Raw genomic sequence first — 24,484 nt, forward strand, 5'->3', positions numbered from 1 at the left:
AGATCGAATTAAAATTACTTACTTCGCATCCTCGCGGCGCTGGATTGACGGCCACGGCTCCCCCCGATGCACTGGGGACAGGCAGGCTGGCCCCGTTGCTCCGTCGACGGGAGAGCGATCGGGGATTGATTTATCGCGTCTACACTACACGGGGTAAATCGATCCCCGATAGATTGATCACAGTAGTGTAGACGTACCCTGAGACTAGTCCCTTCTCAAGAAACTGACCAAATGCTTCACAGAGGCTACTTAGAATCAGAACACGTTGAGAGACACGTCCATAGCCAGTATTTATAGCTGCAATTACCAAAGGATACACACATACAGACAGCATAATCATAACCAGCAAATCAGAACCTTTCCCTAGACACCTCACTCGACAACCTTTGTACAATATTTGCTGCAAATATATAACAGTGGTTCCAACAGTGATCTATACGGTCCCAGTTTGTCAATAACGTCACACAGGGATCCGCCGGGGCGCTCTCCCCTTGCAGTCAGTGCTGGCCTCAGTGCCTGGGGTGGCACTAGGGGGCGCTGTACTGCAGGAAGTGGGGCGGGGGCTCAGCAGGGGGTGGTCTCCCCCCCAGTTGGTGCTGGCTCTGGGGTGCCATGGCTGGCTGCATGAGATACCATGTGCCTTGTGGTGGTGGATTCCACAGGTGAATTCCCTCCGTGCTGGCCCCAGAGGGTTCAGCAGATGCCCTATACCTGGCATCTCCTGTGCCCCCAGACGGCCACATTCAGCCCTGACGCGGTGCTTGCTGCAGGGGCTCAGAGGCCGGCAGACGCGCTGCTGCCTGAGCCAGGCGGGACGGGGGGCGCGGGAGCTGTGCACGCTTGGGGTTCGGGGGCTGTGGTCGTGCCCAAGCGTGCCCCTGGGGAACACGTGCAGGCTGGTCTCTGCCGTGGCGCTAACGTCCCCCGTTCTCTGCCTCTCTCCCTGGCACCCGGGCAGTGATGATGGGCTCCCTGCTGGCAGCCACCACGGAGGCTCCGGGCGAGTATTTCTTCTCAGACGGCGTGAGGCTGAAGAAGTATCGGGGGATGGGCTCGCTCGACGCCATGGAGAAGAACAGCAGCAGCCAGAAGCGATACTTCAGGTGTGGGGCAGGGACCCCTTGGTCCAGCCTGGGCCGGGGGGCGGGAGCCGGGGAAACAGCCTGCCAGGCAGATGCTGGGCACAGCTTGGCGTGGGGCCCAGAGGGAGTGGGGCAGCTGGAGGGGGTGGGAGTGGGCAGGCTGGAGTCAGGAGCAGGGCCCCCCCGTAACAGCCGCCGTGTTCTCCCCCCACAGCGAAGGGGATAAGGTGAAGGTGGCGCAGGGCGTCTCCGGCTCCATCCAGGACAAGGGCTCCATCCAGAAGTTCGTCCCATACCTGATCGCGGGGATTCAGCATGGCTGCCAGGACATCGGGGCCAGGAGCCTCTCCATCCTCCGGTGAGGGGCGTGGGGGCCGAGGAGAGGCTACGGTTCTCCGTCAGCCCTGGGCAGGCTGGCCTGGGAGGGGCCTGCCCTGCCCCGGCAAGATCCTGGGCTCTCCCCTGCCTGGGAGGGTGGGGACAGATGGCATCTGAGGGGTGGGGAGCCGAGCTGGGGGCTGCAGCCGTGCAGCCGAGCATCCCACCCCAGAGCTCATCCCCCCCGACCGCGCTGAGGGTGTCTCACACGGACAGCGGCCGCAGTGCCCGGGGGCGCCACAGGACGGGAGAGGCCATGGGGCGGCTGACCAGGCCGTGGGCCACGTGGGGGCTGCTCCAGGGCCCCGTTAGGTGGGCAGTTACGTCACTGAGTCCCGGGCTCTGGTAGCCTGGCCCTGGGTGGGGTTAGATCCTTGTGACATGTCCCAGTCACTGCCTGGGGCCGTGGCAGGGCTGACACAGCCGGGCAGCGTTGTCGTGGCACCTGTGTGGGGTTGCCGTGGTGAGGATGGCGCAGCCTGGGTGGGCCTGGGCCAGGCCGGGCTGCCATGGCGGGGCGCCGGCATGGGGCCTGGCGGGTTGCTCTGGCAGCTGCTGCTGCGCTCTGGTGTGCTGGCTCTGGTGCGAGTTCTGTCCTTTTCCCCGCGTGCCTCCAGGGCCGGGCGGGGGGTGTCTGCCGCACACCTAGCCACGCTCTCTCTGCTTGCCAGCTCCATGATGTACTCGGGCGAGCTGAAGTTCGAGAAGAGGACCATGTCGGCCCAGATCGAAGGCGGCGTCCATGGCCTCCACTCGTAAGTGCCCGGCTGCTTCTCAGCCCCGCCGGCTCTGGCTGCTGCTTGGCAGCGTGTCGTTACCCAGGAGGCGGTGCGGTGCCCTGGGGTTGCTGGGCTCTGAGCTCCTGGGGGCGTCCCCGCTTCCCTGACTGCCTGGGGGGCTTGGGGCAGGCAGGGGCCCTCCTCTGACCCTGCAGCCCCACAGGCAGCCAGCAGCAGCTACCATCCCACAGGTTCCTGCCCCCTTCGCCATGTGTCGACCAGGATCCTTCTCTTCCCACCCTCTCCTGCCCCTGCTCTCACTGCTGTGACCGTCTGACATTGGGTGCGCTGTGGTAACGCTGAGGTGTCCATAGACTCAGAGACCAGCGCGCTAGGTGCTGTACAGACACAGAGCGGGAGGGTGCTCCTCGCCCCCAGGAGCTCAGCATCTCCCTGTGAGACAAGAGACCCCAGGAGGATACAGGCAGGGTGGAGAGGATGGGTCTGGTGGTTGAACAGCTGCCTGGAGCTGGGTTCCCTGCTGGAAATCCCAAATGTTCTCCTCCCCTTTGGGGGGCAGCAGAGGATTTCTCTGGGGGTGGGGAATCTGTGGAGCTCCCTGGGCCCACTCCTCGCTCTGGGTGGGCAGCAGTATTGTCACTGGGGCAGGCAGGGACCCTCCTCGGAGAGCCCCCCCCACTGCCACCTCTTTGCTCGCTCCACGTGGTGCGCTGGGAATGCAGCTAGTCTGGGTGGAGAAGGGGCCTGCAGCCTCGCTCCATGAGGCCTGGGGAGCTAAGGACTCCCAGCCTGACCACAGATCCCTTCTCCGCGCTGGGGGGCGGTGCTGCCGTGCCCGGCGGGGGGACAGCCAGCGGCCGATGGAGAGCGCTGCGCATCCAGTATTCCGGCACCGAGCCCCTCTCGGTGACACAGCTCAGGGATGGCAGCCAGTCACTGCACGGCTGTCCCTGCCATCCCATGCCCATGCTGATCTGCCCAGCCCTAGCTAGCTGGGCCGACCCTGGCGTCGCCAATCTCCAGGACCCTGTCCCCACTGGGCACCCGCTGTGCTGGCAGCGGCTGAGTCCGCGCTGGGGTCTGTTCTGACAGGCGAGAGGGGTGAGGGCGGAGGTTGGTAGCAGTGTCCAGCTGGCCAGGAGGAGGTGTTACCAGAGCAAGAGAGAGAGAGCTTCTCCACACGTCACTGACCCCTCAGACGCCCCAAGAGGCCAGGGCTGGCCTGTCCTGGGGCTGGGCGAACAGCCGTTCCCATGCAGTGCTGGGGACTGTCGCCGGGCAGTGTGCATCTGACAGCCCCCTGCACTGTCTGCAAGGGAGCAGATCCCCAATGCTCACCTGGCTGCTGCCTTCCTGGTTCTCCCCTTCACAGCAGGGCGATGCTTTTGCTCCCTTCTCCTGCGTCTGCCCCGGGGTGTGGTCTCTCTCTGAGCACCGGTGGGACCCCGAGGGGCTGGGTTAGCAGCCCCCTGCCCATGGGACTGTGGATTGTAGCTTGGACGCTTGGAGCCATCACGGCATCACCTGCCTGCTGTTGTAACTCATGTTTATTCCAGTAGTGCCTAAGGACCAGCTGAGATCAGGGCCCCTTGCACTAGGCACTGTACGAACAGAGGGTCTCTGCCCGAAGGAGTTTACAGTCTAACTAGACCAGATGGCTTTGGTGGGTGAGATCCACTTGCCAGAGCCATCGTGAACAGGCCTGTGGCCATCCACCCTGCATACAGAGGGTGCAGCCTGCAGTGCCCGGCACGCAGAGCCCTGCCTTGAGCCCGGCCCCCGAGGGCAGCGCCTGGGCACTCAGGCTCGGAGAATTCTGGAGGCTGTTTCTGGCCCAGAGGCTGCATGGTCACGTGCCAGCCCGCCCCAGTTAACATGCTGCCAACAGACAGCTCCCAGGTCAGGCAGCACAGAGCAAGCACCAAGAGAGACCCCATGTTTTACCCTGACTTTGTTCAGCCAAAGCGATCGGCCTGCGGTGCGATCTCAGCCCCGCGCTGAGCACTCTTGGGGCGTGGGGGGCGAATCAGGCAGCGTATCCGGGGGATACAGGGCGTGGCCCGGAAACACCAGCATCTTTCATCTGTTGGCCTGTGGGAAGGCTGCGGCCTTTGATTCGTTCCAGGCAGGAGGAGCGTTCAGTTTCACTCACTTGGTAAAGTCTGCACGGGCACAGCCGGGACGTGGGGGGAGCAGTGGAGGGACCCAAGGCTGGGGGTCTGGGTGTGAGTCCAGGCTAGCATTCAGGCGGGGTCTGTGGGGAGCAATGTCCCGTTGCCAGAACAGACACTGATCACTTCGTCGGAGGTAGCGTCAGACGTAGGCAGAGTCCTAGGCAAAAGGCTGCCGAACGTCTGTTCAGGGACAGGCCCGTCAGCGAACGCTGCGGCTTCTCAGGGGCGCGCTCAGCCTGGCTGGAGCGTGGCCGGCTGATTATGGGATTTTCTCTTTGGCTTTCTAAGCCCTCTCTAAGCGAAGAGCTCCATTTTCCTCTCCCGCGTTCTCCCTCCGGTAACTCAGGCTTGTAAGGACGGGCCTGATGGCAGGGCTGCGACCGGGGTGTGGGTGTGTGGGGCAGGGAGAACGGGCTGGATTCGTGGCCCAGACTAGCCCTCGAGCCCGGCGTGCGGAGAGGCTAGCACTCTGACGGAGCAGGCTAGAGAATCCACTCAGGCCCTTCAGGGCATGGTCTGTCGCACCCAGACAACCCGGGCACACTGGTGCCGTGGGAGCGTCCCCAGGTAACCAGGGACGTGCCCGTGGCCTGGCTGTCAGCAGCTTTCAGCCTTCGGCGTGGGGGGGTTACACCTCAGGGCAACTGGACCCATCTCCCCAGACCCCTCCCAGCAGGGAGGTACCAGGATGCCCCTGCCCGGATCGTGACATCAGCACCTTCGCAGATACTCCCTAGTGCTGCAGAGGATCATCTTGTGCTTAGGTGAGGCGGGGCTTGTGCTGTAGCCATGCTGGTTGGCTGGCTGGCCTGTCTATCTTCCCATTCCTTGCTCATTGGCTGAGACTTGAATTCAGCCCCTGCCCTATCTGGGGGATTAGAGCGGATGGCACCGGCTCAGCCCTCTGCTGGCGTTAACCCACGTGCGCTGTCCCCTCCCCTCGCCGGGCCGAGCTCCCTGCCTGGGGGGCTGCTGGCGCTCGCATGGGATGATGCGCGGGGGATTCCTGTGGCTGGGGGATCGCTGTGCGGGTCCCATTTCTAGCACCTCCTGCGCAAATCAGGATCTTCGGCTGCGCCCGCACCCTGTTCTCATCCGCCCTCCCACCCGAGGGCAGAGCAGCCCTGGCAGGCCCTCATCCCCCTCTGACCCTCCACGGCAGCGAGATGGAGCCCAGCGGCGCCTGCCCACTCCCCTGTGGCTCCCTGCAGTCGTGTCCACTGATCAGCTGCACAGGCGTGACCAGACGGCGGGAGTTGGTGGCAAAGGAGAGATGCTGTTCTCTCAAAGCGAGCAGCCAGGTTCCCCCAGTCACTCCGCCCCGGGCCTGCTGGCACTTGGAGATTTCTGCCCTCCCCGGTTAGCCGTTAATCGAGGCTCTGCTGTAATTGCCAGTGGGGGTTTAGTTGAGGAACACTCTGCTGTCAGCTCCTTCACGTGTTTCTTGGTTTTATTTCCTTCCCCTGACTGTTCCTGGTGCCGCAGGCACCTTCCGACCTCGTGGCCAAGCCAATCTCCCTGGCTTCCCACCATGCCTGTCGCGTGCTGAACTTGCGCCGTTTCAGGTTGGGCCCCGCCAGGGTCGCTTCCTTGGGGTGGGAGCCGTGTCCTAGGCTGCTGGTCCTTCTCCGCCAGAACCCGCCCGTCCGGGGATGCTCCCGCGCCCTGTAAGTAGGGACTCCCTGCTGGAGACTCCTATTGCTGGTACCCAGAAAGTGTCTGCAGCCGTCCTTGGGCCTCCAAACAGTTTGGCACCAGCTGGGAGCTTGGCACTGGAGCCCAGGACCGCCTGCACCCCACCATAAGGGCAACCCGCAGTGCAGCTCCTCTTTCCCCAAACAGAGAGACCAAAGAAATTGAGTTATGAATGAGTATGGAATGGCAGGTCGCCCCTCAGTCCTGCCCGGCCCACAGAACGCACAGGGGCTTGGGCCCAGATGCACACATCTGCGATCAGACAGCAAAACCCTGTCTGAGCGTTGGGTCACGTGGCACCAAGCACAGATGTGACACCGCTTGCCAGAGGTCACCTCCTCTCTCTGGGATGGACGCTCAGCTCCTGGGCCTGACGGCTGGCCGAACCCCAGGCAGTCTACAGAGGGAATCAGGCCCTCCTCCCAAGGGGAGTGATTGCAGATGCCCAGAAAGAGTCCTGACCCCATGTCAATGGGCTGGAAGTCAGGGCAATTGCATTGGCTGCAGAACATTCCTACAGTGCTGAAAGGAACCAGGCTGCAGATGCGGACGGACGGCCCCTCTGTGGCAGGCAGGGGTACCCACTGTCAGCTGCTGATCCAGCAGGGGAGGAGGGACCGGCTGCATGGAATACATGCCATGGCTCTCCTCCTCCCAGGAGTACATCGCAATCTGGGCAGACAGTGCTGAGCCAAACGTGTGTCACTGAAGGACTCCTGTGTTCTCGGACCTGTGTTCGACAGACGGGGCAATAGACTGCTCACCCCCAATAGGAACAACGGACACCTTCTCTTCTGCCCCAGAGCACCAGCCCAGGGTCCCTCCGGGAAGCCTGCCCCATGCCCTCTATGCCTCCCCACCCCCAATGCCCAGGGTGGGAAGGAAGACGAGGCAGGATGCAGTCGCATGCGTAGCCCCTTAGCGGGCCAGCCAGCATCAGCTAACAGACCTGCTGCAGCTGCTCCCGTCCATACAGGTACTGACCTGTCACCAATCCCTCAGCCAGACCCAGCGATTGTACCGCTGATGGCGTGGAAGCTGGCAGAGCCCTGCAGCCGCGGATAGCTCTAGAGAACCATACAAGAAAGCCACACACAGGACGGGAGGCCCCCTACGAGATCAAAGTGGCAAAGATTTTTTATCTGGCTTGACAGCCTGGTTTCACCTATCAGGACCCCTCCCACCCTCCCGCCTTTCCAAGATTTCACACTCCATCCTTCAACTCCAGCTATCCGGCCTCACCGTGGGATCCGCTTTGCTGCAGACAACCTTCCACCATCCAGGGCGAGTTCCCTGAGCCCACTGGTTCAGACGCTCTGAAAGGACTGGCCCAGGCCTGGTCCCCGATTTGTGAGCCCTGTGCTCCTTGGGCCTTGTGGACCCTCTCCTCTGAGCCCTTGGCTAAGGGTTCTCTCCACCATCCCAGTCGGTAAAACACCTTCCCGGCGGCTATTGCCTGTGGCAGCAGTTAGCTGGGTCCCAGCACCCCAGAGGCAGCGGATTTTTCATTGAAACTGAGTAATTGACCTTGTAACGGGCTCAGGACTCACCACCACGGCACCTCCTGCGGGTTGCTCCAGGAATTCGTTCATTCCAACCTCAGAGCGCCTCCTGCTGGGTGGTGTCTCACCCCTTGTCTGCTCTGCTGTGTTGTCTCCACCACCGGGACACGCGTCGCTCTCTGGACCGCGGTGTCCTCTTGAGGGCGCTGCCCTCCAGCCGTGCCCACTGCTCCATTCTCCCCCCTTCCTGGGGTATATCAGCACTCCTAGTCCACACCTGCCACCCCAAAGTCTAGCCCCTTACCGCAGGGACAAGGTGCAGTCCACAGGCCACGCTCCCTCATGGCAAGGTGCAGTGCAAGGGGGGACCCAGCCTGGGGACCTGCGAGCGGCAGCCACTGCTGCCTTCCTCCACTCCCCGCCACTGCCTGTCTCCCCTGGGCCACTTCCCCCTAGCCCTAGCCCCCACTCAGCCCTTGTTTCAAGGCCTGCCGTCTGGCAGGGTCAGCCAGAGCTCCCACAGCCCTGCTTAGCACTGCTCTGTCCAGAGTCCTCCTCCCTTGCTGGTCTCCCCTCTGTGCTGCAGCCTTTATATAGGGCTCAGCCTGACCCTGATTGGCTGCCCGCAGGCCCTTTCTGATTGGCTGCCTGTCTGCACAGCCTCTCTGGCCTACTTTAACCCATTTTCTGCCGGTGGCTAGTTGGGCAGGTGGCTCACTCCAGCAGGGGGTGGGGCAGAAGCAGCCAGGGAGGTTGTGGAAACCTGCTGCTAATTAGGATGAGGCTTGTTAGGAGGCAGCTGCGGGGGCAGCCGGGCTATAAGGAGCTGCCCAGCGGAGCAGAGGGGCGTCTCTCCCTGACAAGCCAGGGAGGAGGACTGGCTCCCAGGGACAGCACCTGAGAGAGCGCAGTGCTGGGGGAGCTCTGGCCTGTTACCCTGCCAGAAAGGGCCAAGAAGGTGCCAGGCCCAGGGGAAGTGCCCAGGGGTGATAGGCGGACAAGGGGAGAGAAGCAGGGCAGAGAGGCTGCCGCTAGAGGGTCCCTGAGTCGGGACCCAGAGTAGCGGGTGGGCCTGGGTCGCCCCCTTGCACCGCACCTGGCCATGGAGGTGCATGGCCAGTACAGACTGCAACTTGCCCCTGAAGTGAGGGGCCGGACTTTGGGTTGTGGTTGGCCCCTGCGGCGGGAGCAAGCCACAGGACGGCTGTGACCCCCGGCAGGGGGGTGGGAAAGAAGCAGTGGGCACTGCCGGAGGGCAGCCTCCTGAAGAGGACACCGCCGAGCAGGGGAGCAACGCGGGTCCCAAACAGCGGAGTGGAGCGGACAACGGGCGAGACACCCCGTGCAGAGGCGCTCTGGAGCTGGACTTAGCTAATTCCCGGAGCAGCCAGCAGGAGGTGCCTGCAGGGGTGAGTCCGCGCCGTTACACCCCCCCCCAAACCAAGCTCCACGTGTTGCGGGGTTTGCAGACCCCTTGTTTATCACTCAGGCCAAAGCCATTCCGGAAATCGCCCCGTTTTTTCGCAGCACTGGGGGAGGCTGTGAAAGCTCCGGTGCTGCCTCCCAGAGGGAGCCACGTGGATCACTCTGTGCGGTGCAGTTTGTTACCAGCGCGCAGAGGCGGCCGCCTTCCCCCCAGCGTCCAGGCTTGCTCAGCGCGAGGCCAGGCAGCCTCGGCACGCTCGAGAGATCCCTGCCAAGGGCAGGGCAGGCACGCGGCACGTGCCTTTACCAGGCACGACGCGCCGGCTGCGGGGATCAGGTGCCACTTTCAGGAGAGCTGCTAGGACTCCCATGGAGCTGCCAGCTGGTCACCGGGATGGGATCCAGGTGGACAGTGACTGTGGGTCTTCAAGATGTCCTGTCCGTGCGGGTCCCGCCCGCCAGCCCCTCTTTCCAGTCCCTCTCTGCTGGGAGCGTGGATTCGGAGGGGACTGGGGGCGGGCTAGGCTGCTCTGGCTGCGCCCCCGGTGGGGGCAGGGGAGGTGATGCAGGGCACTTGCATGGCCCCAGGGGACCTTGTGCATGAGGCGTGCACCACACCCCCGTGAGTGGGGTCCACATGGACAAAGGCTCATGAACCCACAGAGACGGGGAGGGAGGGACCCGTTCGGCAGCCGGGCTGAGGTAGCTCTGGCTGGGCTAGGGGAGCTTGCTGGTTGTGGTGGTGGGTGCTTTGTGGCAGTGCCAAGGGTCCGTTCGGCTGGGTAGCGCCGCGCTGCTGGTGCCAGGGGCCCCGTTCGGCCGGCTAGCGCCGCGCTGCCGGCGCCGAGGGGCCCCCTTCGGCCGGCTAGCGCCGCGCTGCCGGCGCCGAGGGGCCCCGTTCGGCCGGCTAGCGCCGCGCTGCCGGCGCCGAGGGGCCCCGTTCGGCCGGCTAGCGCCGCGCTGCCGGCGCCGAGGGGCCCCGTTCGGCCGGCTAGCGCCGCGCTGCCGGCGCCGAGGGGCCCCGTTCGGCCGGCTAGCGCCGCGCTGCCGGCGCCGAGGGGCCCCGTTCGGCCGGCTAGCGCCGAGGGGCCCCGTTCGGCCGGCTAGCGCCGCGCTGCCGGCGCCGAGGGGCCCCGTTCGGCCGGCTAGCGCCGCGCTGCCGGCGCCGAGGGGCCCCGTTCGGCCGGCTAGTGCCGCGCTGCTGGTGCTGGTGCTGGTGGGAGGGCGGCCGGCCAGGCCGTGCTCTCGGCGGTGGTGGGATCTCGCAGCTGCAGTGCCCAGCGGTGTGGGGAAGGGATGGCTCCCTGCTGGCCGGGGGGCGGGCAGAGGGTCCCATCTCACTGGAACACATTGTAACCATCTCTCTCTTTCCTGCCCATGCCTCCGCCCGCCCGTAGCTTTACGTTTCTGCCATGTAAGTAACCAGCTCCTTTCCTTTCCGTAGTTAGTTGTAGAGCGATGACTGGGGCGGGGGTCTGGGTCTGGGGGGCCCCTCTGGGTTTGGGGCCCAAGCTCCCACAATCCAATTCCCCTGGCAGAGGGGGGCTGTTCCTCTCTGTGGGGCTGCAGGGGGCAAGGGGGCGCCGTGACCCCAGCTACAAACGCTTCCATCCAGAGACGGGGCCGAACCGACTGCGTGCCCCAGGCTCTCCCCCTCTGTCACTGCCTCACCGGGCCGGGGGTTTAACGCCCTCTGCATGGGCCGAGGACCCCCGGGGAGATGGGGCTCCTGCCTCAGCCTCTTGAGCCACGAGCTGCAATGGCCCTGCCATGAAATCCCACCCGGCCTGCCCCAGGAATGGGGGAGAACCCAAGCCCCCTGCCCATGGGGACCCCGATGTCCTGGCTCCCAGCCGAGGACCCTGTTGGGGGGGGGGAGGGAGCTGAGCCCTGCCGGGGGGGCTGCCTGGGCGTTGGGTCTGGGCAGGAGTCGATGGCCTGTGGGGATGGAGCTCGGCTCTGCCGGGGGCCTGTGGACAGGGTTTGGGGGAGGGGATGCTAATGGACTGAGAGGCTACTGGGGTCCGTGCACCATAGGGCTCCTGGGCTGGATCCATGGGGCGTGCGGTGCCGGCTCTGTGGGGTGGCTTCCGAGGGCGCAGGCTCCGAATGGGGGAAGGGTCAGGCCCGAGGGCTCGGTGTGGCTGGGGTGCCGGACAGGACGGCCCTGCCCTGGGGTGTACTGGGAGGGACTGGGGCCGTATGGGTGGTGGAGAGACTCCACTGGGGTCGGAGGCAGATTCCCTGGCCTGGCCAGGCCTGCCCTGGAGGGGTTGGGGTCCTGAGCCGTTAGCCCCTGTGCGAGGGCAGGGCCTGGGCAGGCGAGGGCCCCTGACTGGCGGGGAGGGAGGGAGGGGCTGTGCTGAGGGATGTAAGGGCCCTGCAGCTGTACTGGGGGTGGGGTGGACACCCTGTGTGGTGGGGGCAGCCTGTGCCCGCTGCCTGTGAGTGGGGGTCGGGCACTGCTGGCGTTCACAGTAGTTGGCATCGGGGCTGAGCTGACGCTCCTGCAGCCGCGCGTCCCTGGCCCCGCAGGGCCGTGCACCCAGCCCGCTGACTGGCTTTCTCCTCGGCGCGCTGGGGCTGGCTGGCCCTGCCGCTGGGCGGGCGGGTGCCTCCGCAGGAGCATGGTCCAGCGGGCGTGTCTGTTAGAAACACAAGCTCCAGCATCGCCAGCCCCGCAGCGGGCGGGCAGGGCGCAGAGGGCTTGCAAGGCAAACCCCCAGAGAGCCACAGGGCCAGCGCCCCATGCTCAAGCCGATAAAGCGGGGGCCAGCTATGAGTGTGATGCTCTGAGGCGTAGTAGGCTGAGGGGAATGATGAGCCAGGACTCCTGGGTTCTTCTCCCAGCTGGGTCCCTGGGTGAGCCCTGTAACGTGGGCAGTGGTTCTGTGAGGAGTGGGATCCTGTCATTCGCACTGGGGGGCCGTTCAGGGAGCTGACTGGGCTCCGAACTCCTCTGCTGGGCGCCAGGCCAGGCCTTGCTGGCTTTTTGCGCCTGGCCTCCCTGGGCTCTGGAGGAGCTGGCAACGTGGTTTAGGACGGAGCAGTTACCCCTCAAGGGGGAGCGGGGGGTCTGTCTCAGTGCTCTCCTCTCCTCTCCCAGCTGCTGCTCAGAGGTTGGAATGGGGCCTGGTTCTGAGCTGGGAATAAATATCACTCCCGCCCCCCCGGCCTGTGTCTCTGACTGCGTCCCCCATCCTGTAGGGCAGCCCAGGCAGGACCCGAAGGTGGGACGGGAGGGGCGAGCAGGGCTGTGTGAGACGAGGGGGGAGCACTCGCCTGGGGGAAGGTGTCTGCCGGGCCTGGGGGGAACTGGTTGGTTTTACACCATTAGGTGGTCAGTCTTGCCACCTCCTGACGGTTAGCCAGCTCCCCACCCCCACCAGCCCACCCCCTCCTGTACAGCGTGACCCTCGCGGTTCTGGTGCTGCCCCGCTCCCCCGATGGGAGTCTCCCTCTCTTCCTCCTAAGCGGCTCGGCGGACAGAGCGAGTCCTCGGCCAAATGATCTGGTGCTGGATCTCCAGTGAGCCCAGCGGAGCTGCAGCAGCAGAGGGTTTGCCCTGCTGGGTGGCGCTTGTGAGCTAGTGTGAGCAGATAGCACGGGGTCAGCGTGGGAGCCGTGTTAGTCTGTATCGGCAGAAACAACGCGGCGCGCCTGTGTGGCAAAGCGGGATGGCGGGTGGGGTAATAGGACTGTCCCTATACAATCGGGACCTGTGGTCACCCTAGGGTGTGCGCCTGTGTCTGGGAAGCGCTTTTGGATCCTTCGTGACATGAGGCCACTTCGCGGGAGCCTGGGTAGTGGCTGCTGTGGCATTGCCCGTGCGAGGCGGCCGGCCAGTGACCACCACGTGCCCTGCAGGTGCCAGCCCAGGGCGTGAGCACTTCCTGCTGGGGAGCCAGGGCTCTGCCGGCTTTTGCCATTCCTCTGTGTGGGGCTCTGCTTAGCCCGCCAGCATCAGCCACTCCCACCGGGGGGAGGGGGGCGCAGGGGGCAACCCACCAGCCAGGTCTGGTTCAGGGTCCTGGCTGCTGGTGCCAGGCAGGGCTGGAGATGGGCTGCACCTAGCCCCTGGGAGGCGGAGGTGCCGCAGCCGGCCCAGCTGCGGGTCAGGGCACCAGCGGGTGTCGGCATGGTGTGTGAGGGGGCTGGCCTGGCCACAAAGTCCTGCCAGCAACTCTTCCCCTCACCCTCTCAGCCAGCCCCCGGGGCCGGCCCGGGGCTCCTGACCACGGGCGATCACAGCCCTGCCCAGGGGCGGGCGCTGTCGGCCCCGCGCTAACCCTGCCTCTCCCTCTCCCTCTCCCCCCCAGTTACGAGAAGCGGCTATACTGACGACGGGCTCCGAAGCAGCAGCCAGCGCGCAGCTCCCAACGTCCCTGCCCCGGTCGCCGCCCGCCGCCTGTAGCCCAGCCCTCCCCTCCCAGCGCCGGGACAGCGCTCCGACCTCGCCACGCAGGGATGGATTTGCACTACGGCCAAGAGCGTCTCGCCTGCCCGGAGCCACCTTTGGCCAGGACCTGGCCCTGGCTGGACGTCCGGCAGCCAGGTTTCCCCAGCGCCTGGGGCTGGCCTGGTGCCAGGCCCCGGGAACCAGCCCCCTGGACTGGGCAGAACAGAGAGCAGGTGCTGGCAAGAGCTGCTGGGGGGGGCCACTGCCGGCTGGGCAGGAGCATTTCAGCACTTAGCACTGAGCAGTGCCCCCAGCTCCTGCCTGCTGCATCTTCACGGGCAGCCAGGGCCTGGCTGGAGCCTGCATCCCCCCCCACTCCACCCATCCTGCTCCGCTACACTCCCCACCGCTGCTGCCCTCCATGGACACTGCTCCCCCAGCACCAGCGGCGTGGCCCGTCCCCCCCCACCAGAGCTAGTGCTGCAGCGGGGCTCACTGCTGGGCACAGGCCAGGGGGGGGCTGGCCCTGCAGCAGGGCAGTGACGGGAGACCCAGGGATCTTGCTGACAGCCCGGGCCTGGCTCCGGCCCAGTAGCCCCTGGGCTTGAAGGGATTTTATAAACTTGTACAGGAGGCTGAGCCTTGCCTCGGCTATTAACCCTCTGATGCCCAGGGGCTGTCTTACCCTGCCCCCAAGGCTGTTCGTTAGTCCTGGACCAAACACATGGACCAGCCACCTCCCCTCCAGTCCTTGTCCCTCTCTGCAGAGCCCCCGGGGTGTCAGCCCACTGCACGCCTGGCAGCTGCTCTGGGGCTCCTGCAGCTTGCCCAGCCACAGGGTGACGTCCCTCTGGGACAGCAGCTGCTCTCGGTGAGGCAGGGGGCAGGAGTGACCCCCACAGCTGGAATGGGGCCTGGCCACCCCTCTGCAGCCCACCTCAGGCTCTGCGGGGCTGGCCAGCTGTTTCCTTCACTCGGTTTCTGCCAGATGAGTTTAAATCTCCTTTTTCTGTCACTGCAGCTACTGGCGAGTCCCGGCCTCTCCCCCTGCAGCACCGACCCCCCTACTCATTGGAAGGCTTTAACTTTGCACATCTGGGGTCCAGTGTTTGTAATTGTGTATTGAAGAATAATAATAAAGTAATACAGCATCGGGGCCTGGCACCGGCTGGTGGGGTGGAGCATGCTGAGCTGGACTCCAGCTCGCCTCGCTATGGCAAACCACCAGCCTTTTGGAGAAGGGGGTGTAATCCCCTCCTCGCTGGCCCGCGGGCCTGCCTGAGCAGGGCTAGGGCACGGGGCTGGAGGACAGTGGCAGCTGCACTGTGGAATCATGGCAGGGCAGGATCCTGTGTCCGGGGGGATTTCAAACCCATTTACAGATGGGCTTAAAAAAAACTCTGTTGAAACTAGCATGAAATACTCCCCAGAGCCCCCATCCAGCCTGCTCCCTCCCTCCCTGCTCAGCCTGGCCATTCCCCCAGGCCCTGCAAGGGGCCTTCGCTCTGTGCTGGGAGGGGGCAGGTGCACAGCGGCAGCTGGGTCCTGGTGGGAGGTGGAGCCGCAGCCACCAGCAGCCTGTCCCAGTACAGCCCAGGGCAGAGGTGAAACTGGGGGAGGGGAGGGCTGCAGCAGCTGCCCTCCCCCCCATCAATCCCCCTGGGGGAAATCTGCCTCCCCCCACCCACACCACTCAGCCCGGTGGGGCTACAGCGGGCAATGCCCATCATGCCTCCCTGGGGCAGAGGACTCAGTGGCTTCCCCCCTCCCCTGGCCGAGGTGTCCATGGTGCAGCAGCTGTTACCTTGCTCTGAGGCCACCCAGTCGGGCAACGTGCCCATGGCCTGCCCGGCAGGGCCAGCACAGGAAGGTGACTGGCACAGCTGGATGCTGTGTGATGGCAGGGGCACCCTGCCTGCCAGGGAAGAGCAGGGCTCTGGCTGCAGCAGCAGCTGCATGTCACCCTGGCCGGGTGAGAGGGGCTCCTGGGCCACCCCAGCCCCAGGTGCTAGAGCCTGGCTCGGAGCAGGGCCATGTCCAGCTGCTCCAGGAAGCCCTGCAGCACCTGCTGGTACTCCTGGGGGTGCTGGCGCAGATGGGCTGCATGGCGCGAGTCCTGCCAGCCCTGGGCCCGCACCAGGATCCCCGCCCCCCGCCAGCTCTCCAGCAGCTCCTGCACCCGGGCGGGGTCGCTCAGGGGGTCGTTGCAGCAGTAGAAGACCAGGACGGGGCAGCGAAGCGGCGGCCGGAAGAACACGTCCTGTGCTGCTTTGTAGTACCGCACGGTGCAGCAGCGCAAGAGGCTGAAGTAGAGCCTGGTGCCTCCCCTGACGAGGGGCCGGAGGGCCGCGGAGCTGCTCATCTGAGCCACGCCTGCACAGGGCAAGAAGGGGGTCAGCGGGCAGGGGAGCCGCCAGCCAGACGCAGCCCCGCCCTGGGACTTCAGCGGGCTCCCGCCTGCTCCCTCAGCCCTCGCTGGGCCGTGACTCGCTGCCCGCTGCCCCGTATTCCCCTGGGTGTCCCTCTGTCAGCCCAGGGTACGGCCCAACCCTTGCCAGGACCCTGCTGTAACCACGGGGCCCAGGCAAGGGCAGCTCTCGCAGGTGCCACCCTCCCAGGGCTGTCTGAGCAGCTCCTCTCCCTGCCCGGGGGCAGTTCTGGGCCAAACCCAGCCTGAATCCAGCAGGAGCCTGGGAGGGAAGGACCCAAGCTGCAGATGGAGCTGGGGCAGCGTCTGCAGAGGGGACAGCCAACCCAGCCAGTGCATCGCCCCCCGTCCCAACGGACAGGCGCTAAGAACAAACCCGCTAGCCCTGTGGCACGCACTGCCGGGGCATGCTGGGAAGGCCAAAAAATACAACCCGGTTCCAAAAGGAACCAGACCCGCTCCTGGCGGAAAGGCCCAGCAATGGCTATTAGCCAGGATGGGCAGAGACACACCCCTGTGTTCTGGGTGTCCCTAAACCTCCGCCTGCCAGCAGCTGGCACTGGGTGACAGGCTGGATCGCTGATAATTGCCCTGTTCTGCTCCTGCCCTCTGAGGCACCTGGCCCCAGCCCCCGGCAGAGATGGACCATTGGTCTGACCCAGGGCGGCCGTTCTTACCCTCACACCCTGCCCCCGCCCCGCCCCGCATCCTGCTGCAGAGCCTGGTGATCTCTGGGCTGGAGGGCTCCAGCACAGCTGGGGCTGGAGGAGACAGTGAAAGCTCTGTCCTCTCCCCCGGGCTCGTGCCTGGAGAGGGGGTTTGCCCCACGGGACCTGCCCAGACCCCACTCACCCAGCGCCATGTCCCCCAGGCTGCCCATCACCAGGCTGTCGTAGATCAGGCCCCGGATCCTCTCTGCCAGCTGCCGGTGCCGCTGCGGCTCCCGGCTCATGTGCACCATCATCTGGGCGAAGGTGTAGCCGCCGATGGAGAAGGCGTGGACGAGCAGCGGGCGGGAGCAGAAGGGCTGGCTGCCCTGCAGCAGGCCCAGCACGCAGGTCGCGTAGGCCAGCCCGTGCCGGGGCCAGAGGAAGTGGCTCAGGTCACTCTCCACCACCAGCACGTCCAGGCCGCGTGGCAGGTAGAGCTCCAGGTACCTCGCAGTGGAGCGGAAACGGGCGCCAAACCAGGGCAGCAGCACCACCAGGGGCCTGGAGGGGGCGCTGCCCCCAGGCACAGGGCTGCTGTACAGGCGCATGGTCCTGGAAAAGGCCGTCACCGTTGCTGCCCCGCCAGGGGCAAGAGCGAGCTCCGCAGGCTGCAGCGCCCACGATGGGGCGGGCTCTGGGCCCCCAGGCTGCAGCACCCGCGATGGGCTGGGCTCTGGGCCCCCAGGCTGCTCTAGGGGGGCAGCCCTGGTGCCTCCAGCCTGCTCCATCTGCATCCAGGCTGCTGTGGCCACGCTGCCTCCAGCCTCCAGGCCTGGGAGCCCTGCAAGAGACACACGGGCAGGCTCAGGCGCCACTGGAACCAGCATGGGCTATCACAAGGGCAGAGGAGCCAGGGCTCCCCCACCACCCCCAGCAGCAGGGGGTGCTGTGCCCCCAGGCTGGGGGGAGTTCGGGGAGGTAAACTGAGGCACAGAGCAGGGACTATCCTACCCCCAGGTCACACAGTGAGCCAGTAGCAAAACGGGGAATAGAACCCAGGAGTCCTTGGGTCCCAGCCCCCACTGCTCTAACTACTCCAGCCCTCTGCTCCCGGAGCCAGAACCCAGGAGTCCTGGCTCCCAGCCCTGCCCTGCCACAACAAATCCATCCCCCTTCGCCAGCTCCAGAAGTTTTCTTCCCAGAGGGTGGAGTTGCAAAGGGGCCTCAGCCCCACGGCTAGAACATTGCAGCCCCGGCAAAGGGACAAGAGACCCTCACATGCCTGCCCAACTGGGACCCTGCTGCTGTGACCAGCCCTGTGGGCTCTGCCCCTCCCTGCAAACAGCCCCCCAACAAGTCCCTGCAACTGCCAGGCAGGGCGGGATGGTCACACTGTGTCGGCTAGCAGGGCCCCCCACTAGCCCAGGTGGGGAATACACCTGCCCCATTTGGCTTGGGGTGTCGGACCCAGTGATACCAGACACCTCTGTGTTCTTGGGGAACCAGGGTGCAGTATCCAGCCTGACTCATGAAAGACACCCCGCCTCCAGCCTCTGCTTAAACCAAAACCCATCAGAGGAAAAAACTTGCAGAGAGCAGTGAAGGGCGTTGGGAGACACACCTAGACCCCTCCTGACAAGGGTGACAAGATTAAGACATCCCCATTAGCATTCAGAATGGAGAGCACAGATGACTCCCCTAGCCTCATCTGCATGAGAGATGGGACAGGGAGACATCTCCATTTACATACAGAATGGAGAACAGAGAACCGCACTGAACTCTGGGACCAGAAAAGCAGGGAAGCACTGCATCATGGGGGATCTCTGCTCCAGATGCTAATGAACCTAGTCTGCCCTCACCCAGCTCAGCAATTATCAGACCAATTCTAGTAATGAATCCCTAATTGATATCCAAATAGTGAAGCCTCCTAGTTGCATTGTGAGCTCCCTGGAAGAAAACATCACCCATAGCCAAGAGTGATCAGCTCCTATTGTCTAGTCTAAAGAAAACCCTTGAGTTACCAGCCTTACTTATAAACAAATCTAATCTTCTCCCTTGAACCATTGTATTTTCTCTACAAAAATCCCTACTCACCCTCCAGTCAGCGTTCTGATGCTTAGAGCCAAACTAGGCATCAGTTCCACCAGGACTCCATCTTCTCCTGACTGATTGTGCTGGGGACTCTGCCTGTCTCCTGCCCTCAGGACCCTCGGCTACCAGCATCACCTGGGAACCCCGACCAGTTCAAGCGCCAGGGAGCGGTGAGATCCCCTTCTCTCTCTCTCTCTCTCTTCATTTTTCCTTTCTACCGTAGTTATTAACCTTTAATAATTTAGGTTATGTTGGTTTAGGCTCCTTGTGCAGTTATCACCAGTATTCAATAAATAACTTTTATGGTTAAGCTGGTTGCTTCTCTCTCTCTCTTGCTGGACTTTACTCTTTTGTGTTTTTAGCTTCCCCCAGTCACTCTGCAGCAACGCTGCTTTTACCTAAGCTAAAGATCCCTGCAGCACCCAGAATACTGTGGGGTTTGCTCATCAAGTAGGTTCCTGCCAGTACAATTGTGTTGTGAAGGTGGGGATAGGGACGTGCTGAATCTGGGACACATAAGGGTAACAGCTTGAAAGTGCTGCTTGACCCACTCCATGGAGTCCAGGGACATAGAAGGGGTCAGCTTGACAGTGCTGATTGACCTAGTCCACTCAGACTTGCTCTGTTAATGTATGTGTGGGTGGGTGGGTGCTCATCCGGTTCTGGGGCTGGAGGAACCCAGCCCTGGGGAACCTAGGTCCTGCAGGAGAGCTCCATTGGGAGGGGACGTGCAGAAGGGAGGAGTAGAGCTCTGTATGAGAACACACATGACACAAGCAGCACATTGATAGAATTACAGAATCCCCTTCCCCAGAAAAGTGACCCGAATGGGCAAATCTGGTAACACCAGAGGCGAGGACCCAGACCCAGGGTTGGCAGGGGCTCGGCCCCAGCATTGTCCTGTTCTGGACTCCCAGTGCTGAGCGTGAAGCCTGGATTTTTGCATAGCCCCTGACTGGTAGCTGGGAGTGGGCGTAGTGGCAGGGCCTGGCTCTTGGCAGGAGGGCTGGGCTCCGAGTTCATCCAGTCCAAGGCCAGAAAGGGCCACATGCCATGGAACCACCCAGAACTCCTCCCTTGAGACGAGCTTCAGGCAAACATCCAGCCTGGACTGAAAAACGACCAGCGATGGAGAAGCCACGGCGCCCTGTGGCTCCAGTAGCTCCTCCCTCTCCCTGCCAAGCACTTGCACCTTGTTCCAGGCTGAGCCTGGCTAGCGGCCGCTTACAGCCATTGGACCTGACAGACAGGTGGCCTGGCCGGCAGCCACGGGCATGGGAGACGGGCACGGTGACGGGCCATCACAGGGACAGCGTGGCCACCCGGGGCATTAAAGCCAAAGATCCTGCAGCGCCATGCTCTCCCTGCCACCAGGAGGCGCTAGGACCGTGGGCAGAACCACGCCCCCAATTCTGATACCTTCCTCTCAAGCAGCTGGCTGGCCAGGGTGGACACCGGAGACCAGCCTAGAGGGACCCCAGGGCTGCCCAACCTGGCCGCTCCTCTCTCAGCCACCAGGGAAAGGTGCCCAGTGGGTGTGCGAGGGCACGCTCTGCCCGGCGACAAGCTGTGGCACCAATGGAAGCTTGTCCAGCCTGCACAGCTCCTGCCTTCGTGGCACTGCCAGCCGTTCGCTGTGACGCCTGCGGGGGAGACAATTCCCTGGGGCTCGGCCCCGCACTCCTGCGTGCTGATGGGGCACGGGGGGGGGGGCATATTTCACATTCCTCTGCTTACTGGGTCTTTGTGCTCAGGGCAAACTGTGATGTAGCTCTGTTCCCTGCTTCTCTCCCAAGTTAACCCTCAGGACCTCAGCCCAGGCAGGGCACCCACCCGCTGCACGGGGGCCCCCCCAGGCCTGCGAGGGATGAGACGGATGGCAGCCCGCCAGCCCAGGAAATGGAGTGTTCTGGGACGGCCCAGCCATGGCTACATAACAGATTACACAAGGCAGGGCTGGCACCGCGCCCGCTCTCAGCCAAGGGCAGCAGAGACGCTACGTGCGACTAGGGAAGGGGCCTCCTGCCTCCCACCCGCTGGCCGCCCGCCAGCCAAAGGAACAGCGTGTTCCCTTGCTCCCCGGGGAGGGTGAGATCTCCCTCACCCTCTGCCCCCTCCCCTGCCCTCCCACACCCCCACCGCAGCGCCTGGGCTCCCCAAACCCACCGGCACCAGCCCCACACACGTCCCCACCCTGCTGGCCAGGGATCTCTGCTCCCTGCACAGACCCCCTGCTCCAAACAGTCCCCGGAACACTGGGCTTCTGGTGGGGAGCCTCTTGTAGGAGCTGTGCAGGCTGGCGGAGGCCCCACAATCTAATCCAGGCTCCAAGGGTCTTCCCACCACACTCACCGCCGTACCTGAGCACCTCCCCGTCCTGCACTGCGCACCTGTCTCGTGGGCTCCTGCTGTGTCCCAGGGAGAAGCAGGCAGGTGGAGCGTCGCACCGGGGTGGGGCACCGGGGGGGGTATATAGCCAGGTGCTCTGTGTTCATATGGGAGACGGCGGCTCAGAATAACCCGCCGTGCACTGGAAGAGTGGTGCTGTCTGGGCCAGCCCTTAGCTCCTGTTCACCTCCGGCTGGCCCAGGTACCCAGCCCAACCCTCTGGAGACCGGGGTCCCTGGGCACCGCACAGACAGTCCTTGCCCCCGAGGGGCCGAGCGCCTGCAGCCCCCGCTGCCTGGAGCACTGAGAACTCCCCGCCCATCTCTCCCCCAGGGCCCGAGAAATAACCCCTCCCCCTCCCTCCCCCCCCAGGGCGGGACCCTGTCAAGCACCTTTTAAAGCTCTACAGCTGCATCCCAGTCCCAGGATGGGAGGGGGGCAAGGTCCCCTTTGGGGGTTCCCCATGCGACCACACAGCTCGGGGAGGGGGGGGCTGGGCTGCATTCCTGTATAATCCTATTAACTAGCCACTCCCAGGCCCTGCCAGTGACCCCTCAGCTGGAACTGCCCCACTCAGCCCCTCACTCCCGCTCCCCTGCGGGGAGCGAATCCCAGCTGGGTCAGGGCCCGGGCATCGGTGCCAGGGTGCCATGGCAACACTCACTAAGCATCCAGATAAAGAGCGTCTGATTCAACGGCATAGGCCACGTGCCAGGCAGCGTGTGCGGCAGGCTCGGCCCTGGGGACCCCGGCTGACACTGGCACATCTCCCCAGCAATGGGCAGCGCGTGGCACCTCAGGGGAGCCCTGCCGCCTCTCTGAAAGCAGGGTGCCCCCCACCCTCCACTGGCAGCAGTTCGATATCTGCCTCCTTGCGTCCTCAGCTCCCTGGGCCCCCCCTTCCTCTGGCCAAGGCTGGGCTGCCAGCCCCCAGCCCCAACCACTGGCGCAGTCCTTCCCCTCCCCCGGTTGTACCCCCGGCCTGGGGGACACCAGGCCAGGCTGCAGACACTGGGGCTACCAAGGGTCTCCAACACGCCAGGGTCTCTCTGGCTACGGACCCTGCCCTGGGGACGCGAATTCGGCCCATGCTCAGCAAGCGGCTTGGGGCTGCCCTGGCAGAGTTCACCGCCTGGCACCGGGCAGATCCTCAAGCCTCTCGCAGGCTGGCAGCAGAGCACCGGGGGGCAGCAGTGGGCAGGCGCGGGCACAGCTCCAGGCAGCATTTCCCCTTCTCCACGGCTGGCTCCAGCCACTGGGGCCCCACAAGTGCAGCCAGCTCTGGGGTGGAGCAGGGCTGACACACAGCCCCGTCCCGTGACAACCCGGCTGGGGTTAGCCCCGTCCCCATGGAGAGCGCAGCGGGGTCTCTAGATCCACAGAGCAGACGGGGCCTTCTAAGGGCTCATGCCTCCCCCCACACCTCCCGCTGCTCCCTACTGCACATGTACCCCCCCCCGCACGCGCCCCCCGCTGCTCCCCCCCTCCCCGCACGCAACCCCTGCGCCCTACACCCCCGCTGCTCCCTACCCTCCGGCCCCCACGCGCCCCCCGCTGCTTCCTACCCCCCCCCCCCACGCACCTCCCACTGCTCCCTACCTGGGCACGCGCACCCCACTGCTCCTTACCCCCCCCACACACACACGTGCCCCCCGCTGCTCCCCACCCCCCGCTGCTCCCCACCCCCCCGCACGTGCCCCCCGCTGCTTCCTACCCCCCCGCACGCGCCCCCCGGCGCCCCCGCCCCATCCCGTCGCTTAGCCGCTGGTGCCGGCCCGGTGCCCGCGGGCGCTACTCACCCTGGCGGCGCCGCGTCCCAGCGCGCTCTGCCCGGCCCGGCCCGGCCCGGCTCCGCCCGGTGCCCCCGCCTCCCTCCGGCTGGTCCAGCCCGGCTCCCGGCCCCGGCCCCGCGGCACAGGCCCCGCCCCCTCGAGGGACCGTCTACAAATTACCAGCCGGCTGGAGGGGGCCATAAAGTGCCAGGGAACTGTCCCCCCCCCCCCCGGGCAGATCCGTGCAGCGGGGTAGCTCCCCCCCCCCCCGCACTGGGGCAGCCCCACCCCGAGCCCAGCAGAAGGGAGGGGGCAGGGGAGCAGGTGCGCCCAGCGGCGGGATGGGGGCCGGCTGTTGGGGGGGGGGGGGGGCTCCTGGCAGTGCTGGCTACGCGGGGGGCAGCCCCAGGGCTGCCCAGAGGATTCAGGGGGCCCCTTCCATAAAAAGACTTGCAATACTATAGAATCCTGTATTCTCGTGGGGGGGCCCATTGCCCCAGCCCAAGGAGGGGCCCGGCCAGGCGGAGGAGAAAGTCTGGGAGCACCCGGCAGACTCCAGGCTGCTGCTGGCAGCGCAGGCCCACAGGGCTCCTGGATGGGACACTGTCCCGCGCAGACAGTGTCAGAAACCCTCCCCATAGCGCCATGCCGGGGATCGGCCCCACTGGCAGCCGGGAGGCGGGGGCGGGGGGAGGGGGGTTTTCATAGTTATTTCCAGAAGCTGCTCAAGACAATCTGCAGCTGTGGGGAGTGGATTAGTGCGCTGCCCCCACCACCACCCCCATTAGAAGCTGCAGAGCTGTAGCTTTAATTCAAGAAAGAGGAAATTACCGTAAAACACCTACCACGTGCAGGACAGGATAGTTTCTAGGGATGCAAAGGTTTTTCTACAAGTTACATCACATTAAAATTGAAGTGGTCTAAAGTGCCCCAGGGCTTCTGTGTACATCAGTTGGCTCATAGAATCACAGAATCTCAGGGCTGGAAGGGACCTCAGGAGGTATCTAGTCCAACCCCCTGCTCAAAGCAGGACCAAACCCAACTAAATCATCCCAGCCAGGGCTGTGTCAAGCCTGACCTTAAAAACCTCTAAGGAAGGAGATTCCACCACCTCCCCAGGTAACCCATTCCAGTGTTTCACCACTCTCTGAGTGAAAAAGTTTTTCCTAATATCCAACCTAAACCTCCCCCACTGCAACTTGAGACCATTACTCCTTGTTCTGTCATCTTCTACCACTGAGAACAGTCTAGATCCATCCTCTCTGGAACCCCCTTTCAGGTAGTTGAAAGCAGCTATCAAATCCCCCCTCATTCTTCTCTTCTGCAGACTAAACAATCCCAGTTCCCTCAGCCTCTCCTCATAAGTCATGTGCCCGAGCCCCCTGATCATCTTTGTTGCCCTCTGCTGGACTCCCCCCAATTTTTCCACATCCTTCTGTAGTGTGGGGACCAAAACTGGACACAGTATCCAGATGAGGCCTCACCAGTGCTGAGTAGAGGGGAATGATCCCGTCCCTCGATCTGCTGGCAATGCCCCTACTTATACAACCCAAAATGCCCTTAGCCTTCTTGGCAACAAGGGCACACTGCTGACTCATATCCAGCTTCTCATCCACTGTAACCCCCAGGTCCTTTTCTGCAGAAAAGGCTCAACTCGGGCCTTGCTCCACCACAGTAGGTTGGCCCCTAAACCCCAGACATAAGCCCCCGAGTCCCAGTTGAGGCTAGCCCATCAGAGGCTAGCAGGTGTGCAGGGCCTC

At 64.3% G+C, this 24,484-nt stretch overlaps 2 protein-coding genes across 6 annotated transcripts in view; one reads left to right on the top strand and one right to left on the bottom strand.

Moving 5' to 3' along the window:
* The window catches only part of IMPDH1 (inosine monophosphate dehydrogenase 1), an 86,109-nt gene extending 71,559 nt beyond the window's left edge, over positions 1-14,550 (top strand). For 4 of the 5 annotated variants that reach the window (XM_045027201.1, XM_045027208.1, XM_045027223.1 and 1 more), the window contains exons 12-15: positions 959-1,103; positions 1,297-1,440; positions 2,132-2,215; positions 13,316-14,550. In XM_045027201.1, coding sequence (XP_044883136.1) covers positions 959-1,103; positions 1,297-1,440; positions 2,132-2,215; positions 13,316-13,337 — 395 coding nt within the window. In that variant the 3' untranslated portion in view covers positions 13,338-14,550. Of the gene's footprint in view, positions 1-958; positions 1,104-1,296; positions 1,441-2,131; positions 2,220-13,315 lie in introns of those variants that run through there. The other variant, XM_045027216.1, reaches the window with a different exon arrangement.
* A 150-nt stretch (positions 14,551-14,700) lies between these two features.
* LOC123375876 (transmembrane protein 53-A-like) lies at positions 14,701-22,801 on the bottom strand. The gene is made up of 3 exons (XM_045027244.1): positions 22,752-22,801; positions 16,676-17,314; positions 14,701-15,768 (listed from the first exon to the last, which is right to left on the bottom strand). Exons 2-3 carry the CDS (start codon positions 17,265-17,267, stop codon positions 15,404-15,406), a joined length of 957 nt encoding a protein of 318 aa, XP_044883179.1. The 5' UTR covers positions 17,268-17,314; positions 22,752-22,801; the 3' UTR covers positions 14,701-15,403.
* Positions 22,802-24,484: the final 1,683 nt, after the last annotated feature.

Source organism: Mauremys mutica, chromosome 1 (genome assembly GCF_020497125.1).
Source record: "Mauremys mutica isolate MM-2020 ecotype Southern chromosome 1, ASM2049712v1, whole genome shotgun sequence".
Taxonomy (NCBI): domain Eukaryota; kingdom Metazoa; phylum Chordata; order Testudines; family Geoemydidae; genus Mauremys; species Mauremys mutica.

Excerpts from the sequence above, each read along its gene's own strand:
- LOC123375876 (XM_045027244.1), bottom strand. The coding sequence starts at position 17,267 with ATGCAGATGGAGCAGGCTGGAGGCACCAGGGCTGCCCCCCTAGAGCAG. Across the intron at positions 15,769-16,675 it reads CCTGGGGGACATGGCGCTGG|GCGTGGCTCAGATGAGCAGC; the intron begins GTGAGTGGGGTC and ends TGCCCTGTGCAG.